The sequence below is a fragment of the Prunus mume genome, linkage group LG1 (genome assembly GCF_029339155.1).
Source record: "Prunus mume cultivar Tortuosa linkage group LG1, ASM2933915v1, whole genome shotgun sequence".
Classification (NCBI taxonomy): domain Eukaryota; kingdom Viridiplantae; phylum Streptophyta; class Magnoliopsida; order Rosales; family Rosaceae; genus Prunus; species Prunus mume.
This window is the reverse complement of record NC_142698.1, coordinates 13,782,349-13,805,858: the sequence shown is the minus strand read 5'-3', so window position 1 is coordinate 13,805,858 and position 23,510 is coordinate 13,782,349. Positions and strand designations below refer to the sequence as shown.

The following is a 23,510-nucleotide window of genomic DNA, read 5'->3' as shown; positions in this document are numbered from 1 at the left end:
AGGTAAAGTGACATCCGTAGCCCACGTTTTTTAAATATATAGTGAGATAGTGGGTTTGAACTTTTGTAAATTGTAGTCCTTAACCTTCAATCATCTGTGAAAGCGTAATGACTAAAGAAATTGCATATTGGCTGGCATTAGAATGGCATTAAGCCTGCTCCCTTAACGTTTAAAAGTTAAGATTCCTTCCAACTTGCTGTTAAACAAATATCATTAGAGATTATAATTTTTTGATCTCCTAATCTCAGATTTTCTCATTTAGGCAAGCATTAATGATACAGTGGTATATATTCTCTAAAAGAATGTTAATCATTGCAATCACTGAAAGTCCAACTCATCGGTGTATCAGATGTACTCAATAATTTTTCGAATTAAGATTCGAGTGATGAGTTTCGGTTAAATTTGGTTTAAACCCTCCAACTTATCCAACCCACCTAAGATCCACCCTTTACCTACAATTATGGATAACTTCTTGTTCCCACCTGAGCATTGATTGTCAGCCAAATTTGAAGGGAAAAAAAGTGGAAAAGCCAAAACCAATCACTGAAATTCACCTTTTTATTTTTGTTTTTGTGAGGGAAGAACAAGATATTAACAGACAAACGTCACAAAATATGTCCTATCCGATCGGTTCACCAGATAAAAAGGAGGCTGAGAGCCTCTCTGTTCTCCAATGCTTGTGAGCATCCCATACTCTTCCAGACTGAGAGAGCATGTCTCCTTTTTGCCCATCTTCTGTGGCTCTCTACCTGTACAGAAATTGATCCATAGGCTGCTTTCTGTCTCTCTCACTTTTCTCACGCCTAATCGATGGACCAATGGCCCATGTGACCAATTAAATAGTCTCCCAATAATCCTTCACTGCTCTAAGAAACCACCTTTCTCTCTCAGATCACCAAATCTCATTTGTACACTCCAATCCCACCAAACCCTATTGAAAAATCTTCCTTCCATAGCTTCTTGATCCAACTTTCAATTTTGTCACCTCATCATCACATGGGAAATCTTCTCAGATTGTTCTCTGTTTCTCTTCTTCTACTTGTTCTCTGTTTCCCAGCTTCATCTCAGGTCAGTGAGCTCTTCTATCCTGGTTTCAAAGATGTGGCTGCCAACCTAACCTTAACCGGAGTTGCAGAGATTGAAAAAATTGGCATCTTGAAATTGACCAACGACACCAGTAGGCTAATGGGCCATGCCTTTTACACTTCACCAATTCAGTTCAAGAACAAAACCAATGGCAAAGCCTTCTCTTTCTCTACGTCCTTTGCCTTCACCATAGTCCCCGAGTACCCAAAACTCGGAGGCCATGGCCTGGCCTTCACGATAGCGCCCTCCAAAGATCTCAGAGCTCTGCCTAGTCAATATCTTGGTCTTCTCAATGGCAGTGAGATTGGCAACTTATCAACCCACATATTTGCAGTTGAGTTTGACACAGTTCAAGACTTCGAGTTTGGAGACATCAACGATAACCATGTAGGCATCGACATCAACAGCTTAAGCTCAAACGACTCTGCTGCTGCTGCCTATTACAAAGACTCTGCTACGAAACAGAGCATCAACCTCAAGTGTGGGAAACCAATTCAAGCGTGGATCGACTACGATTCGGCTCAAAATATTGTGAATGTAACAATTTCACTTTCTTCTTCAAAACCCAAAATCCCACTTCTATCCTTTCACGTAGATCTCTCGCCAATTCTTGAAGAATTTATGTATGTTGGGTTTTCAGCTTCAACGGGTCTGCTTGCTAGCTCCCACTACATATCGGGCTGGAGCTTCAAGATCAACGGAGAGGCTCGAGCTCTTGACTTGGGTTCTCTTCCTTCACTTCCACAACCCAAGAAAAAGCACCCATCTTTAACAATTGGGCTATCAGTTTCAGCCATTGCTCTTTCTCTGTCTGCAATCTCTGTAGCCATTTACCTCTTCGTGAAGAAAACCAAGAACTCCGACCCAATAGAGTCCTGGGAGCTGGAGCTGGGCCCCCATAGATACTCCTACCAAGAATTGAAGAAAGCCACAAAAGGATTTAGGGACAAGGAGCTACTTGGGCAAGGCGGGTTCGGTCAAGTATACAAGGGAACACTCCCAGAATCGAAAACCCAAGTCGCGGTTAAGCGAATTTCGAACGATTCAAAACAGGGTTTGCGTGAATTCGTAGCGGAAATCGCCAGCATAGGTCGTCTTCGGCACAGAAACTTGGTTCAATTGTTGGGTTGGTGCCGACGAAGAGGCGATCTTCTTCTTGTCTACGATTACATGGAAAATGGGAGCTTGGACAATGCCCTGTTTGATGAGCCCAAAACCCTACTGAGCTGGGAACAGAGGTTTAAGATCATAAAGGGCGTTGCTTCAGCTCTGCATTATTTACACGAAGGCTATGAACAAGTTGTGATTCACAGAGACGTGAAGGCAAGCAATGTGTTGCTTGACAATGAGCTAAACGGAAGGCTTGGGGATTTTGGGCTTGCAAGACTTCATGAACATGGCTCAGTTTCAAGCACCACAACTAGGGTTGTGGGCACTTTGGGTTATTTAGCACCAGAGCTGCCGAGGACTGGTAAGGCCAGCACTAGCTCTGATGTGTATGCATTTGGCGCGCTTTTGCTTGAGGTGGCCTGTGGAAGAAGGCCCATTGAGCCCAAGGCAGTGGCTGGGGAGTTGGTTTTGGTGGACTGGGTTTGGGAGATGTACAGAGAAGGCAGGCTGCTTGATGTTGTGGACAGGAGGCTCAATGGAGAGTTTGACGAGGGTGAGGTGGTGATGGTGTTGAAATTAGGGCTCATGTGTTCCAACCATGGGCCGATCGAACGGCCAAGCATGAGGATGGTGGTGAGGTACTTGGACGGTGAGAATGAAGTTCCAGGGGACTTGAGGGGCCCACGTAGGTTGAGGAAGGGTGATCGTGATCATGAGGCTGCCTTTGATGATCTGATGAAGTCGTTTGCTTCATCATCTTCGTTTGATAAGATGAGCTTGTCCTCTAATAAAGATATGGATGCTACTTTTGCTTCCCTTTCTAATTCTCCTCTCAGTCTTCTCCACGGCCAAACTAGGTAGTCTTGATTTTTTTTTTTCCTTTTTCTGATCAAATTTCGTATATGAAACCTTGATGAGCAAATACTGTTTGAGACCAAAAGAAAAACAAAGGACATGCAAATTATTACCCAAAAGATTACTACTTTGTCTTTCAATTAATAACCGTTATATCTTGAATATTGAATGTATGCGCTTAAGGTTTAAGACTTAAAGTTCGATTATCGCCTTCTCAAACATTTAGCTTAAATTTCCTTTATATTAAAAAGAAGAACAAAAAAACTTAAAAATGATGTCTTTCATAATTGTTTGAGCAGAAAATTCAACAAAGCAACAAGGGATTGCATAAATTTGTATAGTCCTTTGTCTCACTTAAGGGAAAAAAAATTCAAAATGCAGATGTGAACACATGTCGAGAGACTAATATGAGATGCTACGCAACGCAATGCATTTAGTCTTTGATTCATGTCATAAGACAAAGAACTTAAGAAAAAGGAGTTCAACGACTTTAATATCACCCTTTTCATTCCAATTGGAAGAATGTTGAGTCCATCAAAGAAGTGCGGTGCCGCTCATGGTTCATTTGCGTACGAGAAACACCCCAAGAAGAATGTTGGGTTTTTATTTTAAATTATATTATGAATATAAAAATCATTTTAGCATAACCATTAATCTCAGAGCATAGTGGCTTAGGCATACATTCAACTTTTATACAGAGAGTGGGAGTGTTGGAGTGGGAAGGTCTAAAAGAAAGTTGCAAGCTGGGAAAGATGGTGGAGAGTGGGAGTTGTTGTTGTTGAGGTCGGTGTGTGTGTGGAAATATTCCCTCCTTTTCCAAAATGGCCAATTGCCAAAGCCTCTGTCTTGTTTGTTAATTATGGACAAAACTAGATTATTATGCATCTTCAATTGTTTGTCCACCATGGTGCTGCACTGAAATTGATGTGTCTTTAATCTAAGTATTATATCGCTATAAATTTAGTCCATATGTGTTCTTAAGTTATCGAAAGATTTTTTAAAAGAAAATCAAAGATTGAGTTAGTGGACAAATGATTGTTTGGTTGCATATGTTGAGAAATTGTATAAAAAACGAGGTTATTATATAATGATTTCAAAATATGAAAACTCTTTCGAGAACAATTATAATTATAAAGCAAATCTTAATAAAGTCCATGGTGAAGTTAGAAAACTTCGGACTTTGAAGAAGCAGTATATTGGACCACCAACCCAACCATGATGTCTGTAGCCACAATCAAGGTCCTTTCTTCCAACGGGCCTGGCACTGTGTGACCCGGTTATCTTCAGGTGATAGCCATCGTGTCCGATAAGTTGACAACAATAGAAGTGGGAAAAAATACAAAAGAAAGACCACTCAAATAAAAGACTAAGTTGAAAAGTTTTTTTGTCTTTTTTGAAAATTTTTTGGCTTTTTTTAAAAGTGAATTTTTTTTTTTTGGCTAAAACCTAAATTTACTTTGAAAAGTAATCAGAAGAATTTAAAACAAAATGATATCCGATAAAACTCAAATTTCCAAAGTGAATTCGTATAGAGTTGAACTTTTTGTCGTGAGTGTGAAATAATAAATACTATATTATTAGAATTTAAAGTTCCTTATAATTTCAATACACTATCAAAATTCAAATATTCGAATACCTTTCACACGTGATGAATCTCTCTGTTAAGTTTCCCTTTATTATTAAGTATTAGTGTGGAATGAGGTTCCCCCTTTTATTTATTTATTAATACATATATTTTTTATTTATTAATAAATTATTATTATTATTATTATTATTATTTATATAACGATAGGCTACTCTAAGGGGAGGGGGGCTCAAGCACCAATGTGCAAACATGGGGTTTCAAACGGCGGTGCCATGGGGAAGGGGGAAGGGGGAAGTCACCATCACTATAGTAGAATCCATTGGCAATGAGGTTCCCTTCTTAAGAACCATCAAACAATCAATCTAGATGTTCAAAGTTGTTTTACATTAATTATTGAATAATACTTTTCTCCTTACTATATAAGTAGAGTCTTATAGTGTGACATATGTGCATAAGTTTTTCTTTTTGTGGTTTTTATGAATTATTTTTGTATATATGTCAAATTATAATTCGCAAGAAAGAAAAGTATCTCTTTATGAGAAAGAAAGTAAGCAGTATCCTTAGTTATTTGCCACTTTCCTCCTCCATGCTCTATTTTATTTATTTATTTATGGGGAATACTAGTAACATTTTCATTTAGATCTTCTCTTTTTTCATCATGACATTTGACACTTTATTTTCTTTCAAAATAATGTCATTAATACATCACACAAGCTATATATATATTAAAATACCTTCTATTAAATTATTGTTAAAAAAAATTAACAAATATTATTTACATTAATAAAAATATCCAATCATTTAACAAACACAGAATTTCATTTTTTAAAGATCAGTTTTAAGAAATTAAATAATTAAAACACTAAGAAGAAAACATGAAAAAATGGAAAAAACAACCAACAACCCAACCACAGGGGACGGGAGGAAGACGTGGGTGGCAGGGATCGACGCCGTGGTGGTGGGTGGGAGAAGATCGACGTGAGTGGTAGTCATCGTCGTGGTGCAGATCGATGGGGTTGCTGTTGGAGATCGACGCGATGTGTGTAGGGAAGGGCGAAAATAGAGGTGAGGTGGTGACGGCTCGTTACGCTGCCAAGGAAATCAACGTCCAGGGTAGGGGAGGGCTGTTGGCTAGAGAAAAGAGGGGGGGAGGAGAGAGAAAATGGTGTGGTGGCTGGCTGTAAGCGAGGGCACATGAGGCTAGTGGGTCAAAAGAAAAAATTTATTCTATTATTATTAATGCCTAGTCTTATTTTTCTATTAGTAAAATAAGAATGGATTAATTAAAGGATACATTTAAATTTAATAAGGGTAAATTGGGAAAACAAAAGCTAGTATTTATAATGCATTAATGAAATTATTTTAAGCGTAAATAAAGTGTCACATGTCACGAGAAAAAAGAAAAATCTCTAAAAGAGAAGATTAGAGTGTAAATTATTAGAATTTCCCTTTCTTTATTAATATAAAAAACCTTGGGATGTGACACTTAGACTTCAACTTCAACTGACAAAACAGCTTTCTAACATAGTGGCTGATAAGTAAGAATCTAGGAAGAAATTTCAATAAGCCATCCTTCCTTCAAAAGGAGATAGTGATGAAGTGGCGCAAGCAACGCCATCTGTCAAAATCGAAAATGAAATTAGAGTAGACATTTTGGATTTGGAAATTAAATGCAATTTTGCCCTACAAAACTCGAGGGCCAGGCCATGTTTCTGGTGTAGGTCACATGTATGATGTATCTCTTATTTGTATTTGTTCAAAGATTCTTGTCTAATTCAACTCTACCTAGTTGGACAAAAACAAAAGAAATCAAAAAACAAAACAGTAGCGTTCCCAATAATGCATGAAAAACTTCAAACATGCTCCAGATAATCATTGAAAAACCAAAAAAGAAAAAGAAAAAAAAAAATGTCAAACGTGAAGCCAATGGGAGCCACGGTAGGCCTATCTAGGGTTGACCATAAGTCCAGAACAACCATGTGTTTTCTATGGACAAACCAACTGCCATGGAAGATGAACCAGTCGCGTTCTGAGGTAGGCCATAGACTCTGTCAATTACTGTATTTTTCCTTCATGAAAACGACTTGTTTTAATCTGTGTGATAATGCCGGTCCAAGTTGTAATGATTTTATCTATATTTCTTCTCGAATGTCGGCTTGGAATATATTGAGTTTGATATTTTAATTCCTGGTGGTGATCTATAGTCGATGACTTTGTAAATACTTGAAATGGCTAAATGTTTTGAAATTTATGTGAAAGTTCATAAAAAATCAGAGAGGCAATAACCATGTTTTTCAAGCTTGTAGCAGTCTTGCTAGTAAGCCTAGCAGCAGCTGAAGATCTCAGTTTCACCTACAATGGTTTTCAGTCTGTTAATCTTAGCCTAGACGGCATCGCAGGAGTGACACCAAATGGTCTTTTGAGGCTTACAAACGACACGAGACAGAACCAGGGTCATGCCTTTTATCCCAACCCAGTAAACTTCAAGAGCTCACCTAATGGCACAGTTTTCTCCTTCTCTTCCACTTTTGTCTTTGCCATTAGATCAGAATATGCAGACCTCAGTGGCCATGGGATCGTTTTCGTCGTTGCTCCAACGAGAGGGCTTCCCGGGGCTCTTCCGAGCCAGTACCTTGGCCTTTTCAATGAGACCAACAATGGAAATGACACCAACCATGTTTTTGCTGTGGAGCTTGATACCATTGAGAGCAAGGAGTTCAATGATATCAATGACAACCATGTTGGGATCGATATTAATGGTTTGCACTCTGCAAACTCTACTACAGCTGGATACTATGCTAAAAACAATGGCGGGTTTCAGAACTTGAAACTTAGCAGTGGCCAACCAATGCAAGTTTGGGTGGACTACGATGGTACCAAGAAGCAAATCAGTGTCACTTTGGCTCCAATCAAAGTTGAGAAACCCCAAGCTCCACTTTTGTCCTTGAATAGTGACCTTTCCCCGATCCTTAACGAAACCATGTATGTGGGCTTCTCCTCGTCCACTGGCTCAATCTTCACATCTCATTATGTTTTGGGTTGGAGCTTTAAGATGAATGGCCAGGCTCAAGAAATTGTTATGTCAAAACTTCCCAAATTGCCTCGGATGGGAGGTAAAAAAAGGTCTAAACTTTTGACAATTGGTGTGCCTATTTTATCTGTGAGTTTGGTTTTGCTAGTAGTTTCAGGTTTAATTTATTTCATAAGAAGGAAGAGGAAGTTTGCAGAATTACTCGAAGATTGGGAGCTTGAGTATGGGCCTCAAAGGTTTAAATACAAAGAGTTATACATTGCCACAAAAGGGTTCAAGGAGAAGGAGCTTTTGGGCTCTGGGGGTTTTGGTAAAGTCTATAGAGGCATACTACCGTCCTCAAAAATTGAGATTGCTGTGAAAAGAGTATCGCACGAATCGCGACAGGGGATGAAGGAATTTATTGCAGAAGTTGTGAGTATTGGCAGGCTTCGCCATCGAAATTTAGTCCCACTCTTGGGCTATTGCAGAAGAAAAGGGGAGCTGCTCTTGGTCTATGACTACATGTCTAATGGAAGCTTGGACAAGTACCTGTATGACCAGCCTGTGGTCACTCTCAACTGGAGCCAGAGGTTTAGAGTGATCAGAGGTGTGGCTTCAGGGTTGTTCTATCTTCATGAAGGATGGGAACAAGTTGTGATTCATAGAGATGTGAAGGCCAGCAATGTTTTACTCGACGGTGAATTGAACGCAAGACTAGGAGATTTTGGCCTTGCCAGATTATATGACCATGGAACAGACCCTCAAACTACTCATATAGTTGGAACACTTGGGTATCTAGCTCCAGAGCATACAAGATCAGGCCGGGCTACAACGAGCACCGATGTGTTTGCTTTCGGGGCATTTGTGCTTGAAGTAGCTTGTGGAAGAAGGCCAATAGAGGCACAAGGTCCAGACCAGGATTTGATTTTGGTTGATTGGGTGTTTTCTTTTTGGAACAGAGGTGCCATTCTTGAGGCAAGAGATCAAAACTTGAGTTCCGAATTTGTAGCCGAAGAGGTGGAGTTGGTGTTGAAGCTTGGGCTGTTGTGCTCTCATTTAGAGCCTACAGCCAGGCCAAGCATGCGCCAGGTTGTGCAGTATTTGGAAGGTGACATTGCTTTGCCAGAGCTCTCTCTTCTTGGGCTCTCTTCGAGTGGCTTGACTTTTGCTCACCATGAAGGTTTTGATGATTTTGCAATGTCATATTCGTCTTCTCTGGGCAAGGGGTTTTCACATTCATCATATGCTGCAGAGTCCACACTCCTCTCAGGTGGTCGCTGATTCGAAGCAATTACGATTGTCTAGCACACTAGAATGTCGACTGCTTATTAGTTTTGTAACTTGTTATATAAAAATCAATACTGTTAACAATCTGTATGTAAGTTGGGTGAGAATAAAATTCTGCGAAAAGTACTAATTCCATACACACAAACTCGTGCCAAGGGAGTGAATATTGAAGTGCACAACAATATCATGAAAAAGAAAGGGAAAAACTTGCTTGTTTTAGAAATTTCACGAATTTGATATGCAATTTGCATCGAAATTTCGAACTTGATGCATAAGGTAGCAGGCACTGGACAGTCTGGATCGCTCTTTGTTCTACACAAAGACAACATATTTAATTAGTGTGAGAATGCAGGGTCAGCTCAGCTTCATTGGGTTTTGCTTTATTTTTTGTGTGGGCATACTCGATGATTTAATGCACAGGGTATTGGAAATGATAGAAGTCACAATTACAAGTGTTTGGGATAGACAGAAAATGAGAGAATCGAAACAACTGAGAGAGAGAGTTCTAGAACCACTGATCTCAGATATTTCATTAATTATCAAAATGAATCCATTGGTCTTTGAATACATTACAAGTATACCAACTTGACTCATATTTTATGGCTTGGTTCCGGATAAGTTGTGAAGATAAAGATCACAGATAAGTTGGCAGAGAATTAGAAATAATAGCCATGTTTTTCAAGCTTGTCACAGTAATGTTGCCCATCCTGCTCCTTGTAAGCCTAGCTATAACAGCACCTGAAGATGCTAGTTTCACCTACAATGGTTTCTTGTCTGCTAATCTTACTCTCCGAACAATGGGGGGTTCCGAAACTTGACCATCGTCAGTGGTCAACCAATGCAAGTTTGGGTGGAGTATGATGGTAGCCAGAAGCAAATCAATGTCACTTTGGGTCCAATCAATGTTGATAAACCCCATATTCCACTCTTGTATGTTGGCTTCTCCTCTTCTGCTGGCTCACTTCTCACATCTCATTATGTTATAGGCTGGGGCTTTGAGATGAATGGCCAGGCGCGCTCAAGAACTTGATCTCTCAGAACTTCCCAAGCTGCCTTGGATAGGAGGTAAAAAAAGATCTGAACTTTTGACCATTGGTGTGCCTGTGATGTCGTTTGAGTCTGGTTTTGCTAGCAATTTTATGGAACAACTACATCGTTGAAAAAGCGATAAAATTCAAACATGACACAAGAACTCCCATAAATTGCTCGCCCACCTCTCATTCTATAACTATAATTTAAAAGCTCATTTATTGCAAAGACAAGATATTTTTTACACTCTACGCTAAAAAGGTCCCCAGTACATTCTACCACATCATATAGTGAAATCTTTTTTGATACACGTAGCTTCTTATTAATATACAGCATTCCAGGTTGAACTTTAGAACATAAATAGGTTAACAAATTATGAACTTTATATCGAATCAACATGGGATCATCAACAATTTTGGAATTTATCTCATGAAACGAGTTATTTGTGTCACTCACACCAAAACACTTTGTATCGGAGTATTTTATGAGGCAACCTTTGATCCATATAATAGCTCCTTTGATCCATACATGTTCTGCATGATGCTATTTCAAACTTGTTTGCTTATGTTTGGTGGATAATCATTAAAACAAATTTGAATTCTCAATTTTGCTATATGAAGAAATTCAGAGAAGGGAATTTTACATAGACAGACTTTTAGTTTAATTTAATGATAGATTCTAGAACTAATAATAAATATATAAAGGCATTACAAGAAGTTGGTAAGTTAGACAACGGACCAGTAGGATTTTTAGCACTGAAAATGAAGCAAACGTGTGGTAGTCTGGCCTTATCCAAGCCATGGAATTGATCCTACTACTAGTAAGAGATGATGGAGCGACTGCAAAAAGGAGGGTCTTGTCTCTTGTGCGTATGTTCTACGGAACAAATTTTCCTCGGAGCTGGACCTGCCAGTCGCTATATAGATATGAGCTGAACCAGTTACCTATGGCAAAAGACATGTACAGTCTGGATTTCTGTTGTTTGAACAGACAAGACAACATATTTAGTTAGAGCGACAACGAAGTGCTTTGCGTCTAATGTCATCTCAGTTGCATTGATTTTTCTGCTTTGTTTTTGTGGGTATAGTCCATGACTTAATGCATTTATATCTGTGGTAAGACTTAAACTGAATTATGTATTGAAAGTTCACAGAGTCTTTGGTAGATAATTGAAAGTAATAGCCATGTTTTTCAAGCTTGTTATAGTCATACTAGTAAGCCTAGTAGCAGCTGAAGATCTCAATTTCACCTACAATGGTTTCCTGTCTGCTAATCTTAGCCTAGATGGCGTAGCCCAAGTCACATCCAATGGCCTTCTGAAGCTTACAAATGACACTGGCCTCGGCCATGCCTTCTACCCCAACCCAGTAACCTTCAAGAACTCATCCACTGCTGCCGCTTTCTCCTTCTCTACCACTTTTGTGTTCGCTATCAGACCCGGATTGGGACCACGTTTGGGTGGCCATGGAATTGCCTTTGTCATTGCTCCAACAAGAGGGCTCCCCGGAGGTTTTCAAAACCAGTACCTGGGCGTTTTCAATGAAACCAACAACGGCAACGCCAACAACCATATTTTTGCTGTAGAGCTTGACCCCGTACAGAACCCCGAGTTTGGCGACATCAACAACAACCATGTTGGGATTGATATCAATGATTTGCGCTCAGTGAACTCAACTCCAGCGGGATATCATGCTCTAAACAATGGCGGTTTCCGAAACTTGACCCTCCTCAGTGGTCAACCAATGCAAGTTTGGGTGGAGTATGATGGTATCCAGAAGCAAATCAATGTCACTTTGGGTCCAATCAATGTTGATAAACCCCATATTCCACTCATGTCTTTGAAGTATGACCTTTCCACGGTCCTTAACATGATCATGTATGTTGGCTTCTCCTCTACTGCTGGCTCACTCGTCACATCTCATTATGTTCTAGGATGGAGCTTTGAGACGAATGGCCAGGCTCCAGAACTTGTTCTCTCACAACTTCCTAAGCTGCCCCGGATAGGAGGTAAAAAAATATCTAATTTTTTGACTATCGGTGTGCCTGTGATGTCTGTGAGTTTGGTTTTGCTAGCAATTTCAAGTTTAATTTATGCCATAAGAAGGAAGAAGAAGTTTGCAGAGCTGCTTGAAGATTGGGAGCTTGAGTATGGGCCTCAAAGGTTTAAATATAAAGAGTTATATATGGCAACAAAAGGGTTTAGGGAGAAGGAGCTTTTGGGAAGTGGGGGATTTGGTAAGGTCTATAAAGGCATATTACCTTCCTCCAAAACTGAGATTGCAGTGAAGAGGGTCTCACATGAATCAAGACAGGGGATGAAGGAGTTTGTTGCAGAAATTATTAGCATTGGCAGACTTCGTCACCGAAATTTAGTACCACTGTTGGGATATTGCAGAAGAAAAGGGGAGCTGCTCTTGGTCTATGACTACATGCCTAATGGAAGCCTGGACAAATACCTGTACGACCAACCAGTGGTCACTCTCAATTGGAGGCAGAGGTTCAGAGTGATCAAAGGTGTGGCTTCAGGGTTGTTGTATCTTCATGAAGAATGGGAACAAGTTGTGGTTCACAGAGATGTGAAGGCCAGTAACATATTACTAGATTCGGAATTTAATGCAAGACTAGGAGATTTTGGCCTTGCAAGATTATATGACCACGGAAAGGACCCTAAGACTACTCGTATAGTTGGAACACTTGGGTATCTAGCTCCGGAGCATGCAAGATTAGGCAGGGCCACAACACACACCGATGTGTTTTCTTTTGGGGCATTTTTGCTTGAAGTTGCCTGTGGAAGAAGGCCAATAGAGACACAAGATCAAGATCTGGATGTGGTTCTGGTTGATTGGGTGTTTTCTTGTTGGAAGAGAAGTAATATTCTTGAGGCAATAGATGTAAACTTGGGTTCAGAATTCGTAGCAGAGGAGGTGGAATTGGTGTTGAAGCTTGGGCTGTTGTGCTCTCATTCAGAGCCTTCTGCTAGGCCAAGCATGCGCCAAGTAGTGCATTATTTAGAGGGTGACATTCCACTGCCGGAATTGTCATCTCTTGGTCTTTCTTCTGGTGGCTTGAAGGTCGCACACCGCGAAGGTTTTGATGATTCGGCAATGTCATATCCGTCTTCTATGGGCAAGGAGATGTCATATGTTCCAGAGTCGTCACTTCTCTCAGGTGGTCGCTGAGGCCAATCAATTAAGATTCTCACCCAAGCTGCCATGCACGAGGCATAGAACATATATACATGCAGCTTTGAATGTTTCCTCTAGTTTATTAGTTTGTAACTAGTTACTTGTTACATTAAATCAATGCGGCCATCAAGCAAAATATTTCCTTGTTGCTGAAATGTGTATTATAATTATTTAGATAGTTTTATTATAAACTAGAGTTTTTGTGTAATACTAATTTTTATATAAGAAGACAGACATGGAACAATTTTTAATCTTAATAAATAGTAAAAAATTAGAACGGGAAAAGGGAGCAATTTTAAGAGGCGGCAGTCGGGTTGGGTCCGGAATGCGGGCCGAATCTTGGACTAGTAATTACTGGATGAGTGTGGCGGAGAGCTCCGCAGACCTCCTCAAGTTCTCAACTTTCAGGTCCTTCACCGTCGTCCGATGTCAAAATAGATCTTCGGCCATTTTAGAGATGGGTTTTGGCGGAAACCTCCATTTCTATTTGATACATCACGTTGTTGTAGGAGCAGGATTGAATTCTTCAACCTTCTAGACGCTAGCCAAAATAAATAATAAGTAAGAAGGTGAGTTTGGTACGGTGAAGCACATTAAAGATGCCGTCTTAAAGCCTTTGTAGTCTCACTACGTACAGGTACTAACGGTCTATAAGACTCCAAGATACGACACCTTCTACACAAACTCAAGATCCGCTATGAGCACGTTCATAAACGGATATAGGTATCCAAGTCACATAACCATTGCCCAAAATAATAATATAAAGTAGATAATATATATAAAAGTAGAAAAGGAGAGAATTAGTTTGTGGTGGTGATTGTGGTATGTGATATTATGATGGTATATTGTGGTTGTTCAAATGTGAAGGAGTGACCTTTTATAGGCATCTAATAACATTTAACCTTCGCCAACCAGAAAATTAAGGCATTCAATATAGAAATAAAACTTGAATATTAAATATTTATAACTCCCACAATAAATAAAATAAAACAGCCAAAATAATAAATAAATAAAATGGTTAAATTTTTTTATTTATTTTTAAATTCCAACATTGTCAAGTTTTCTTTAATGTCTTTGTGAAATTTGAATTTACATTATATATATCGATTTACTGGTGTGCCAATATTGTAGCACTAGTTGATGATTGTAGCAATCTGCATGGAAATTGCAAACTTGTTTGCTTTTGTTTCGGTATATAATCATTTTATAAAAATGAATTTGGCATTTTGCTGCATGAAGAATTTGAGAGATGGGTTTTTGTTTTTTTGTTCTTTTGTTCTTTTTACTTTAATAAGTGAAGCAGACGTGCCATGGACCCCACATTTTGTTCTTTTGTTCTGTGTTTACTCCTTTTTGGTCATAACAGTGATAGTGATTAAGATATAGAATTGAGACGAGTGTGAGTGATTGTGAAAGTAAGGTCTTGTCTTGTGCGTACATTGCACGGAAGAATAAATTTTCTCAGGGCTGGAGGTTGGACCATCCAAGCACTATACAGTCTGAATTAGTATGAGCTGAAAAGTTGCGTATGGCGGCAGGCACTTGACAGTCTGGATTGCTGTTTTTTATTGGTACACGGAGACAACATATTTAATTAGTTTGACAATGAAGGGTCACCTCACCTGCATTGGTTTTTGCTTTATTTTGGTGGTTACAGGTGATGACTTGATTCATATGGTAGTGGTTATAAGACTTAAACTGAAGTATGAAAGAAAGTCTCCAGAGGTGTTGGAGAGAATTAAGAATGATAGCCATGTTTTTCAAGCTTCTAATACTCACACTTGCAAGCCTAGCAGCAGCAGAAGATGTCAGTTTCACCTACAATGGTTTCCGATCTGCTGATATTAGCGTAGACGGCAATGCCCAATTCACACCCAATGGTATTTTAGTGCTAACGAATGATACTGAACAGCAAATTGGCCATGCCTTCTACCCCAACCCAGTAATCTTCAAGAACTCATATTCCAATTCCAATGCTTTCTCATTTTCTACCACTTTTGTCTTTGCTATTAGGTCCCCACTTGCAACTCGGGGTGGCCATGGACTCGCCTTTGTCATTGCTCCGCAAAGAGGGCTTCCTGGAGCTCTAAACGGCCGTTTCCTAGGCCTTTTCAACCTGGCTAACAATGGGAATACCACCAATCATGTTTTTGCTGTAGAGCTTGACACTGTATGGACCGAAGGGTTCAATGACATCGATAACAACCATGTTGGGATTGATATTAATGGTTTGAAATCGGAGGACTCTGCTAGTGCGGCATACTATGCTAAAAAGAATGGTGGGTTACGGAACTTGACCCTCATCAGTGGTCAACCAATGCAAGTTTGGGTAGACTATGATGGTACCAAGAAGCAAATCAATGTCACTTTGGCTCCAATCAATGTTGATAAACCCCATGCTCCTCTTATTTCTTTAAACTATGACCTTTCCTCAATCCTTAACAGAACCATGTATGTTGGCTTCTCCTCCGCCACTGGCTCACTTCCCACGTCCCATTATGTTTTAGGCTGGAGTTTTAAGATGAATGGCCAGGCTCAAGAACTTGCTCTCTCACAACTTCCCAAGCTGCCTCGGATAGGAGGTAAAAAAATATCTAAACTCTTAACCATTGGTGTGCCTGTGATATTTGTGAGTTTGGTTTTTCTAGCAATTTTGGGTGCTATCTATGCCATAAGAAAGAAGAAGTTTGCAGAGCTGCTTGAAGATTGGGAGCTTGAGTATGGGCCTCAGAGGTTTAAATACAAAGAATTATATATTGCCACCAAAGGGTTTAGGGAAAAAGAACTTCTGGGAAGAGGGGGATTTGGTAAGGTCTATAAGGGCATATTACCCACCTCTAAAACTGAGATTGCTGTGAAGAGGATCTCACATGAATCAAGACAGGGGATGAGGGAATTTGTGGCAGAAATTGTCAGCATTGGCAGGCTTCGTCATCGGAATTTGGTACCACTCTTGGGCTATTGCAGAAGAAAAAGGGAGCTATTCTTGGTCTATGACTACATGCCTAATGGAAGCCTAGACAAGTACCTCTATGACCAACCAATGGCCACTCTCAATTGGAGCCAGAGGTTTAAAGTCATTAGAGGTGTAGCTTCAGGGTTGTTGTATCTTCATGAAGAATGGGAACAAGTTGTGGTTCACAGGGATGTCAAGGCAAGTAATGTATTACTAGATAGGGAGTTTAATGGAAGACTAGGAGACTTTGGCCTTGCAAGATTATACGACCATGGCACAGACCCTCAAACTACTCATATAGTTGGAACAGTCGGGTACCTTGCTCCGGAGCATACAAGATTCGGCAGGGCCACAACAAGCACTGATGTGTTTTCTTTCGGGGCATTTGTGCTTGAAGTTGCCTGTGGAAGAAGGCCAATAGAGATAAAAGGTCCACTTCAGGATGTTGTATTGGTTGATTGGGTGTTTTCTTGTTGGGAGAGAGGTAATATTCTTGAGGCAAGAGATCGAAAGTTGGGCACAGAAATTATATCTGAGCAAGTGGAATTGGTGTTGAAGCTTGGGCTGTTGTGCTCTCATTCAGAGCCTTCAGCTAGGCCAAGCATGCGCCAAGTTGTTCAGTATTTGGAGAGTGACATTGCTTTGCCAAAGCTCTCACTTCTTGGGCTCTCTTCCAGTGGCTTGACTTTTGCGCCCCATGAAGGTTTTGATGATTTTGCGCAGTCATATCCCTCTTCTTCAGTCAAGGGGCTTTCAAATGTTGAGCCGGCAGTTCTCTCAGGTGGTCGTTGACTACAAGAATTAGGATTCTCTTGCAAACTGGAATTCATAGCTAATGAGCTTTGATTGTTAGCTCTAGTACTTGTTTATTTTTGCTTACTTTAATATAAATTAAGGGGGCACAACAATCTGTACCGCAGTGCTTGTTACTTGTTAGGTTGTAATTATGTTTTGGTGCATTAAAAAAGTACCATTTGCCAACGCTGTAATATCCTATTTAGCCTCATCTGATGATTGGATTATTAATTTTATATGAAAACAACAGTTATTCATGTGGATCACCAGCCTTTTCACTGTATTTTTCTGATCTTCCCGGCTTTCGGTTTCTTAATGTCTGTCTTTTTTTATGTCCCTCTGGCTTGGTATACCTCTTTTTTTTAATGTCTCTCTGGCTTGGTATATAATCATTTTTATAAAAATGAGTTCTGGCATTTTGCAGCATGAAGAAATTCAGAGAAGGGTTTTTGTTTTATGTTTAAAAAAAAAAAAAACTTTAATTAGTGGAGCAGACGTGCCATGGTTGTCCCACCTTACCTGGCATGATATTCATCTTGGGGCACTTGCATACTACCTGTTTGATGATGACAGAGACAGTAATTAAGATATGGGGTCGGAGTCTTGTACCTTTGTTTTTGTCGAATTGATCATAGCACTACTAGGAGAGTAACGATTGGAGTGATTGTGAAAGTAGGGTCTTGCCTTTTGCGTACACTGCATGGAAGAACTAATTTTCTCAGCGCTGGAGGCTGGACTAACCATTCACTATACAGTCTGATTCAATATGAGTTGAAAAGTTCCGTATGGCAGCAGGCACCGGTCAGTCTGGATTATTGTTTTTTCTGGTACACAAGGACAACTCAGCTGCATTGGTTTTTGCTTGACTTTGGTGGTTATAGTCGATGACTTGATTCATATGGTAGTGGTTATAAGACTTAAACTGAAGTATGAAAGAAAGTCTCCAGAGGTGTTGGAGAGAATTAAGAATGATAGCCATGTTTTTCAAGCTTCTAATACTCACACTTGCAAGCCTAGCAGCAGCTGAAGATGTTAATTTCACCTACAATGGTTTCCGGTCTGCTAATCTTAGCCTTGACGGCAGTGCCCAATTCACATCGAATGGTCTTTTGATGGTGACGAATGACACTGAAGAGCAAAAGGGCCATGCCTTCTACCCCAACCCAGTTACCTTCAAGAACTCATATTCCAATTCCAATGTTTTCTCCTTTTCTACCATTTTTGTCTTTGCTGTCAGGTCAGTATCTGCAACTCTGGGTGGCCATGGAATGGCCTTTGTCATTGCTCCGAAAAGAGCGTTTCCTGGAGCTTATGGCGGCCCTTTCCTAGGCCTTTTCAACAGGGCCAACAATGGCAATCCCACCAATCATGTTTTTGCTGTAGAGCTTGACACTGTACGGTCCGCCTCGTTCAATGACATCGATAACAACCATGTTGGGATAGATATTAATGGTTTGAACTCGACGGGCTTTGCTAGTGCAGCATACTATGCTAAAAAGAATGGCGGGTTACGGAACTTGACCCTCAACAGTGGTAAACCAATGCAACTTTGGGTGGAATATGATGGTACCCATAAACAAATCAATGTCACTTTGGCTCCAATCAATGTTGATAAACCTCATGCTCCACTTATTTCTTTAAACCACGACCTTGCCCCAATCCTTAACAAAACCATGTACGTTGGCTTCTCCTCCTCCACTGGCTCAGTTCCCACGTCTCATTGTATTTTGGGCTGGAGCTTTAAGATGAATGGCCAGGCTCAAGAACTTGTTCTCTCACAACTCCCCAAGCTGCCCCGGGTAGGAGGTAAAAAAATGTCTAAACTCTTAACCATTGGTGTTCCTGTGATATCTGTGAGTTTGGTTTTTCTAGCAATTTCTGGTGTAATTTATGCCATAAGAAGGAAGAGGAAGTTTGCAGAGCTGCTTGAAGATTGGGAGCTTGAGTATGGGCCTCAGAGGTTTAAGTACAAAGAATTATATATTGCCACCGAAGGGTTTAGGGAAAAGGAACTTCTAGGAAGAGGGGGATTTGGTAAGGTCTATAAAGGCATATTACCCGCCTCTAAAACTGAGATTGCTGTGAAGAGGATCTCACATGAATCAAGACAGGGGATGAAGGAATTTGTGGCAGAAATTGTGAGCATCGGCAGGCTTCGTCATCGGAATTTAGTACCACTCTTGGGCTATTGCAGAAGAAAAGGGGAGCTACTCTTGGTCTATGACTACATGCCTAATGGAAGCCTGGATAAGTACCTCTATAACCAACCAACGGCCACTCTCAACTGGGGCCAGAGGTTTAAAGTCATTAGAGGTGTAGCTTCAGGGTTGTTTTATCTTCATGAAGAATGGGAACAAGTTGTGGTTCACAGGGATGTCAAGGCAAGTAATGTATTACTAGATGGGGAGTTGAATGGAAGACTAGGAGACTTTGGCCTTGCAAGATTATATGACCATGGCACAGACCCTCAAACTACTCATATAGTTGGAACAGTAGGGTACCTTGCTCCAGAGCAGGCAAGATCCGGCAAGGCCACAACGAGCACTGATGTGTTTTCTTTTGGGGCATTTTTGCTTGAAGTTGCCTGTGGAAGAAGGCCAATAGAGACACAAGGTCCACTTCAGGGTGTGATATTGGTTGATTGGGTGTTTTCTTGTTGGAATAAAGGTAATATTCTTGAGGCAAGAGATGGAAACTTGGGCACAGAAATTATATCCAAGGAAGTGGAACTGGTGTTGAAGCTTGGGCTGTTGTGCTCTTATTCAGAGCCTTCAGCTAGGCCAAGCATGCGCCAAGTTGTGCAGTATTTGGAAGGTGACATTGCTTTCCCAGAGCTCTCATTTCTTGGGCACTCTTCCAGTGGCTTGACCTTTGCGCCCCAAGAAGGTTCTGATGATTTTGCAAAGTCATATCAGTCTTCTTCTTTCACGGGGCTTTCATATGTTGAGTCGACACTTCTCTCAGGTGGTCGTTGACTCCAAGAATTAGGATTATCTTAGAATTCATAGCCAATGCACTCTAGTATTTATTATTGTTGTTAACTTTGATATAAATTAAGGGGGCAAAAGAATCTGTACTGCAGTGCTTATTAGGTTGTTCATGTAATATATGTTTGTGGTTTGTCTACTGATCGGTATATGTAACAAGTATATTAATAAAGTACCATTAGCCAAGTAAACCGCTGTAATATCCTATTTACCCTCATCTGATGAGGGGCTAATCATTTTTATAAGAAAAGAAGAGTTGAGATAAATATTCATGTGGATCACCAGCCTTTTCTTGGGATTTCTCTCGTCTTCCGGGCTCTCGGTTTTTTACTGTTTGTCTTAGTTTATGTCCCCTCTGGCTCACCGTCAAGGTTATCTTAAAAAAAAAGTGTTCTGCAGCCCATTTCAGAAGCTTGAGCTGAAATCTACTAACGAGGGAAGACAAGATTTCAGCTTTTCATCATACGAGCTGTGATAGAATAGATTATGCCTCTGTATCCGACTAGGAATTTGGATAACTTGGGTCAATTTGTTGTACAAGGATTGTAGAATATCCCTTAGCTACTTTTATCCGGTAATTACCATTTCTTATTGACTTGGGGGATGTTTAGCAAAACTTTCAGTTCAGAAGTTGAATTTATTATTGTGATCACTAGCAAAAAGATCCAAACTTTAGTTCTATATGATTCTTGGATTCTAACTTTTTCCCTAGATTTTCAATTAAATATACATGTAGTTTCTAGAAGGGAAATTGAATGCAGATTTTGGACTAGTTGTGTGGAAGAATTTTTTTGTTAATTTGTGACAGTGTCCGCTACATTGACTTTTCTTTGGTGACTATTATTTGTTGAATTGATGCAAAGACTTGCAATGAAGGATATGTTAAAAAGTTCGGAAAGGCCTTGGCTGAGAATCAAGATTAGCCATGTTTTCCAAGCTTGTAATATTCATACTGGTAAGCTTAGCAGCAGCCGAAGATCTCAGTTTCTTCTACAATGGTTTCCGCTCCGATAACCTTAGCCTAGACGGCATAGCAGGAGTCACACCCAATGGTCTTTTGAGGCTTACAAACGACACTAAACAGAACCAGGGTCATGCCTTCTATCCCCACCCAGTAACCTTCAAGAACTCATCTAATGGTACAGTTTTCTCCTTCTCTACCACTTTTGTCTTCGCTATTAGATCAGAATATGCAGATCTGAGTGCCCATGGCATGGCTTTCGTTGTTGCTCCAACAAGAGGCCTTCCCGGAGCTCTTCCAAGTCAGTACCTTGGCCTTTTCAATGAGACCAACAACGGCAATGCCACCAATCATGTTTTTGCTGTAGAGATCGACACCGTCCAAAGCAGAGAGTTCCATGACATGAATGACGACCATGTCGGAATCGATATTAATGGTTTGAACTCTGAGATATCTGCTCCAGCGAGATATTTTGCTTTGGACAAGACAATGCTTGTCAACAGTCAGGCAATGCAAGTTTGGGTGGACTATAATGGGACGGAGAAGCAAATCAATATCAGTTTGGCTCCAATTAGTGAAGGTAAACCCAATATTCCACTTATGTCTTATATGCGAGACCTTTCCCCAATCCTTAACGAAGCCATGTATGTGGGCTTCTCCTCGTCCACCGGCTCAATCTTAACATCTCATTATGTTTTGGGCTGGAGCTTTAAGATAAATGGCAAGGCTCAAGAGCTCTCACAACTTCCCAAGCTGCCTCGAATAGGAGCTGACAAAATATATAAACTTTTGACCATTGGACTGCCTGTGATATTTGTGAGTATTGTTCTGGTATTATTTCTTACTGGTGTAAACTATGCCATTAGAAAAAAGAAGTTTGCAGAACTCCTTGAAGACTGGGAGCTTGAGTATGGGCCTCAAAGGTTTAAATACAATGAGTTGTATATTGCCACAAAAGGGTTTAGGGAAAAGGAGCTTTTGGGAAAGGGTGGATTTGGTAAGGTTTACAGAGGTATATTACCCACCTCAAAAATTGAAATTGCCGTGAAGAGGATCTCACATGACTCAAGGCAGGGGATGAAGGAGTTTGTTGCAGAAATTGTCAGCAATGGCCGGCTTCGTCACAGAAATTTAGTCCCACTCTTGGGCTACTGCAGAAGAAAGGGGGAGCTACTTTTGGTCTATGAGCACATGCCTAACGGAAGCCTGGACAAGTACCTATATGGCCAGCCGGCTATTACTCTTGATTGGAGCCAGAGGTTCAGAGTCATCAAAGGTGTTGCTTCAGGATTGCTTTATCTGCATGAAGAATGGGATCAAGTTGTGGTTCACAGAGATGTGAAGGCCAGTAATGTATTACTAGATGGGGAATGGAATGGAAGACTGGGGGATTTTGGGCTTGCAAGACTTTATGACCACGGCGGAGACCCTCAAACTACTCATATAGCAGGAACACTTGGGTATCTAGCTCCTGAACATACAAGATCAGGCCGCGCCACAACGAGCACTGATGTGTTTGCTTTTGGGGTATTTCTGCTTGAAGCTGCTTGTGGAAGAAGGCCAATAGAGGCTCAGGGTTCAGACGTTTCAATTTTGGTTGATTGGGTTTTTTCTTGTTGGAATAGAGGTAATATTCTTGTGGCAACAGATCGAAAGTTGGGCACAGAATTTATAGCTGAGGAGATGGAGTTGGTGTTGAAGCTTGGGCTGTTGTGCTCCCATACAGAGCCAACAGCTAGGCCAAGGATGCGCCAAGTTGTGCAGTATTTGGAGGGTGATCATACTCTTTTGCCAGAGTTGTCACTTGGCGCTTCTGCCACTGGCTTAGCATTTTCTCACAATGAAGGTTTTGATGATTTTGCAAATGGCGGGGGATACACAGAGTCATTATATGTTCCAGAGGCGACACTCCTCTCCGGTGGTCGCTGACACCAAGCAAGTAGGATTCTCTGGAAAACTGGGATTCAACGCAACGCATGCATATGCAGCTTTGAATGCCACCTCTTTGTAGTTTTCTTTTCCCATAGAAAAGCGATGTGAAATGGAAAACAGTTTGTATGTAATGTCTCTGTGAAAAATAAAATTATGAAAAAAATCATTATATTGTACTCAAAATCTTTGTGCCACTGCCAAACGGGTGAAACCTTTTCACAACAGAAACAGGAAAACAAAAAATGGAGAAAGTGTTAGCTTATAAGTCTACTTTTTTTTTTTTTCGGTATACTCAGAGCTGTCTATGTTTGTGCGTCCCTCATATTCTTGAGCGAGAAAGCTGCAAGCCACCACAATCCGGTGCACATGTCGAACAACTTGTATTTGAATCTAGAAAGGAAATAACCAAAAAACCTTTTCAAGTGGTAACCAAAGGTAAAAAGTAAGTCCTTTTCAATGAAATGTTGAGTACAATTATTGAATTTTGGTTCAAGTAGTGACCATGTAAAAATGTGTATGAAATGTGTTTTTATTATTTTTGCTTTTGATATTACTAACTTTTTTTTTTTTTTACAAGTAATATTCTATTTAAAACTAATCTAAACTACGAGGAAGTGGATTCGAACTCGGGTATAGAGTAGGAAACATATTTGCTCTAGCAACTTGCCTAAACCATGTTTTCAAATAACTTAATATTTATGTGTTAAGTTTTTATATAAACAAATTTTG

General features: G+C 40.3%; 1 protein-coding gene and 5 pseudogenes across 5 annotated transcripts; all 6 read left to right on the top strand.

The window, feature by feature from the left end:
* The first annotated feature begins 678 nt into the window (after positions 1–678).
* On the top strand, positions 679–3,170 carry LOC103339058 (L-type lectin-domain containing receptor kinase S.4 pseudogene; annotated as a pseudogene). Its single transcript, XR_016127478.1, has one exon. The product of XR_016127478.1 is annotated as an L-type lectin-domain containing receptor kinase S.4 pseudogene (transcript).
* Positions 3,171–6,567: 3,397 nt separating this feature from the next.
* Positions 6,568–9,081, top strand: LOC103339066 (L-type lectin-domain containing receptor kinase IV.1-like). Its single transcript, XM_008242346.3, has one exon. The coding sequence runs from the start codon at positions 6,924–6,926 to the stop codon at positions 8,928–8,930; it is 2,007 nt and encodes a 668-aa protein (XP_008240568.2). The 5' UTR covers positions 6,568–6,923; the 3' UTR covers positions 8,931–9,081.
* A 1,914-nt stretch (positions 9,082–10,995) lies between these two features.
* Positions 10,996–13,394, top strand: LOC103339075 (L-type lectin-domain containing receptor kinase IV.1 pseudogene; annotated as a pseudogene). The gene has a single exon (XR_016123229.1). The product of XR_016123229.1 is annotated as an L-type lectin-domain containing receptor kinase IV.1 pseudogene (transcript).
* A 1,401-nt stretch (positions 13,395–14,795) lies between these two features.
* LOC103339084 (L-type lectin-domain containing receptor kinase IV.1 pseudogene) lies at positions 14,796–17,167 on the top strand (annotated as a pseudogene). Its single transcript, XR_016123228.1, has one exon. The product of XR_016123228.1 is annotated as an L-type lectin-domain containing receptor kinase IV.1 pseudogene (transcript).
* A 447-nt stretch (positions 17,168–17,614) lies between these two features.
* On the top strand, positions 17,615–20,154 carry LOC103339090 (L-type lectin-domain containing receptor kinase IV.1 pseudogene; annotated as a pseudogene). The gene has a single exon (XR_016127954.1). The product of XR_016127954.1 is annotated as an L-type lectin-domain containing receptor kinase IV.1 pseudogene (transcript).
* Positions 20,155–20,280: 126 nt separating this feature from the next.
* On the top strand, positions 20,281–23,183 carry LOC103339095 (L-type lectin-domain containing receptor kinase IV.1 pseudogene; annotated as a pseudogene).
* Positions 23,184–23,510: the final 327 nt, after the last annotated feature.